A 1,786-nucleotide genomic window follows, 5' to 3' on the forward strand; every position below is an offset into this window, starting at 1 on the left:
TGGCCACACCGAGGCGGCGGGCTGGGCCAGACCGCGGGGTCCCGTGTCCTGGCGCTGCCGGCCGTCCTGTGCTCGGTGAAACGGGATTTGTCTGCCGACGGTCCACGCTGTCTGCTACAAATGCGGGGCTGGACCGATGTCAGCGTGGGTTCTCCTTGATGCCGGGGGTGGACTTGAACAGGAGTCTTGCGGAGTGGACTTGATGAAGCTCGCAGCACACGTGATCCTTTGGTGCAACGCCGCCTAGTTTGTATTTGGTGAAGCTTTATTACTGCAATGCCACGACTCTAAGCCAGTGTCACTGCTGCACCTGGAGCCGGACGCAGTGTGTGCGCGCGCGTGGACGGTCAGTGGGGTGTGGCGCCGCTGCCGAGTGAGCCGCGCTGTGAGGCTGACTCCCGGCGGCGCCCGGTCCCGCCAGAGCCAACTGCGGTCGGGGAGCAGGCGGCGCAGGACGAGACGACGTCCACCACCGAGCCGCCGGCCAAACGCCCCCACAAGGACTTCTCCATCTACAAGACGCCCTCCGGTCAGCGAGCGGAAGGGGGAGAAAGAGAGAGAGGGGGAGGGGGCGATGGTCGCATGCCGTTACTGACCACCGCACAGACAGTGTTCACCATGTCCTTGCCCATTTGCCTTGTTTGGCTCGCACGCGGTCTGATAACCTTTCCTGAACAAAACTTCCAGCTGAACACTCCCGAATGCGTACGCATCATGAGAGGTGCAGTGACATCCGCAGGATTGTGTTCGTGCCTTGGCCCATGAAAACAATACAGTCATTAGCCTAAACCTTCACAATGATCTACCCAATTTTTTTCTAACGGCTGCTCAGAGATGGCATGTGGCACGGAATAGTCCATGTACTTGGCTGATGACATTCATATGTACGTTTCTTCAGTATTTGTGCCCCGCTGACGCCGTTTCTCGGTCACCTCAGGGAAATTCTACTGCCTGCCCTGCAATCTGACCATGAACTCGGAGACCCAGTTCGCGCAGCACTTCGAGAGCAAAAAGCATAAGTCCGAGGTGGCTAAGCAGCGCAGCACCGTCCGCTCCGCCTACTAACGGGCCGCGCCGCCGCCAGGGTGAGTGAGGGGCCGCGGAGAGAGGGGGGGGGGGGCAGCCCGGGGATTCGAGGGAGCACGTGAAAGGAGGGGTCATCCCGGGGGATTCGAGGGAGCACGTGGAAGGAGGGGTCACCCCTGGGGATTCGAGGGAGCACGTGGAAGGAGGGGGTCACCCCTGGGGATCCGAGGGAGCACGTGGAAGGAGGGATCACCCCTGGGGATTCGATGGAGCACGTGGAAGGAGGGGTCACCCCTGGGGATCCGAGGGAGCACGTGGAAGGGGGGGGTCACCCTTGGGGATTCGAGGGAGCACGTGGAAGGAGGGGTCACCCCTGGGGATCCGAGGGAGCACGTGGAAGGAGGGGTCACCCCTGGGGATCCGAGGGAGCACGTGGAAGGAGGGGTCACCCCTGGGGATCCGAGGGAGCACGTGGAAGGAGGGGTCCACCCTTGGGGATCCGAGGGAGCACGTGGAAGGAGGGATCACCCCTGGGGATCCGAGGGAGCACGTGGAAGGAGGGGTCACCCCTGGGGATTCGAGGGAGCACGTGGAAGGGGGGTCACCCTTGGGGATTCGAGGGAGCACGTGAAGGAGGGGTCACCCCTGGGGATTCGAGGGAGCACGTGGAAGGGGGGTCACCCTTGGGGATCCGAGGGAGCACGTGGAAGGAGGGGTCACCCCTGGGGATTCGAGGGAGCACGTGGAAGGGGGGTCACCC

The 1,786-nt window shown here is 63.0% G+C and overlaps 1 protein-coding gene across 1 annotated transcript in view; it reads left to right on the forward strand.

Annotated features, from left to right (window-relative positions):
* LOC119097220 (uncharacterized) overlaps nucleotides 1–1,079 on the forward strand; it is a 5,167-nt gene extending 4,088 nt beyond the window's left edge. The window contains exons 2-3 of the mRNA XM_037220273.1: nucleotides 352–529; nucleotides 938–1,079. Of these exons, the coding sequence (XP_037076168.1) occupies nucleotides 352–529; nucleotides 938–1,065 (306 nt within the window). The 3' untranslated portion in view covers nucleotides 1,066–1,079. The remainder of the gene's footprint in view (nucleotides 1–351; nucleotides 530–937) is intronic.
* The last annotated feature ends 707 nt before the right edge of the window (nucleotides 1,080–1,786 follow it).

This window comes from Pollicipes pollicipes, unplaced genomic scaffold (genome assembly GCF_011947565.3).
Source record: "Pollicipes pollicipes isolate AB1234 unplaced genomic scaffold, Ppol_2.1 Scaffold_4295;HRSCAF=5057_pilon_pilon_pilon, whole genome shotgun sequence".
NCBI classification, from domain to species: domain Eukaryota; kingdom Metazoa; phylum Arthropoda; class Thecostraca; order Pollicipedomorpha; family Pollicipedidae; genus Pollicipes; species Pollicipes pollicipes.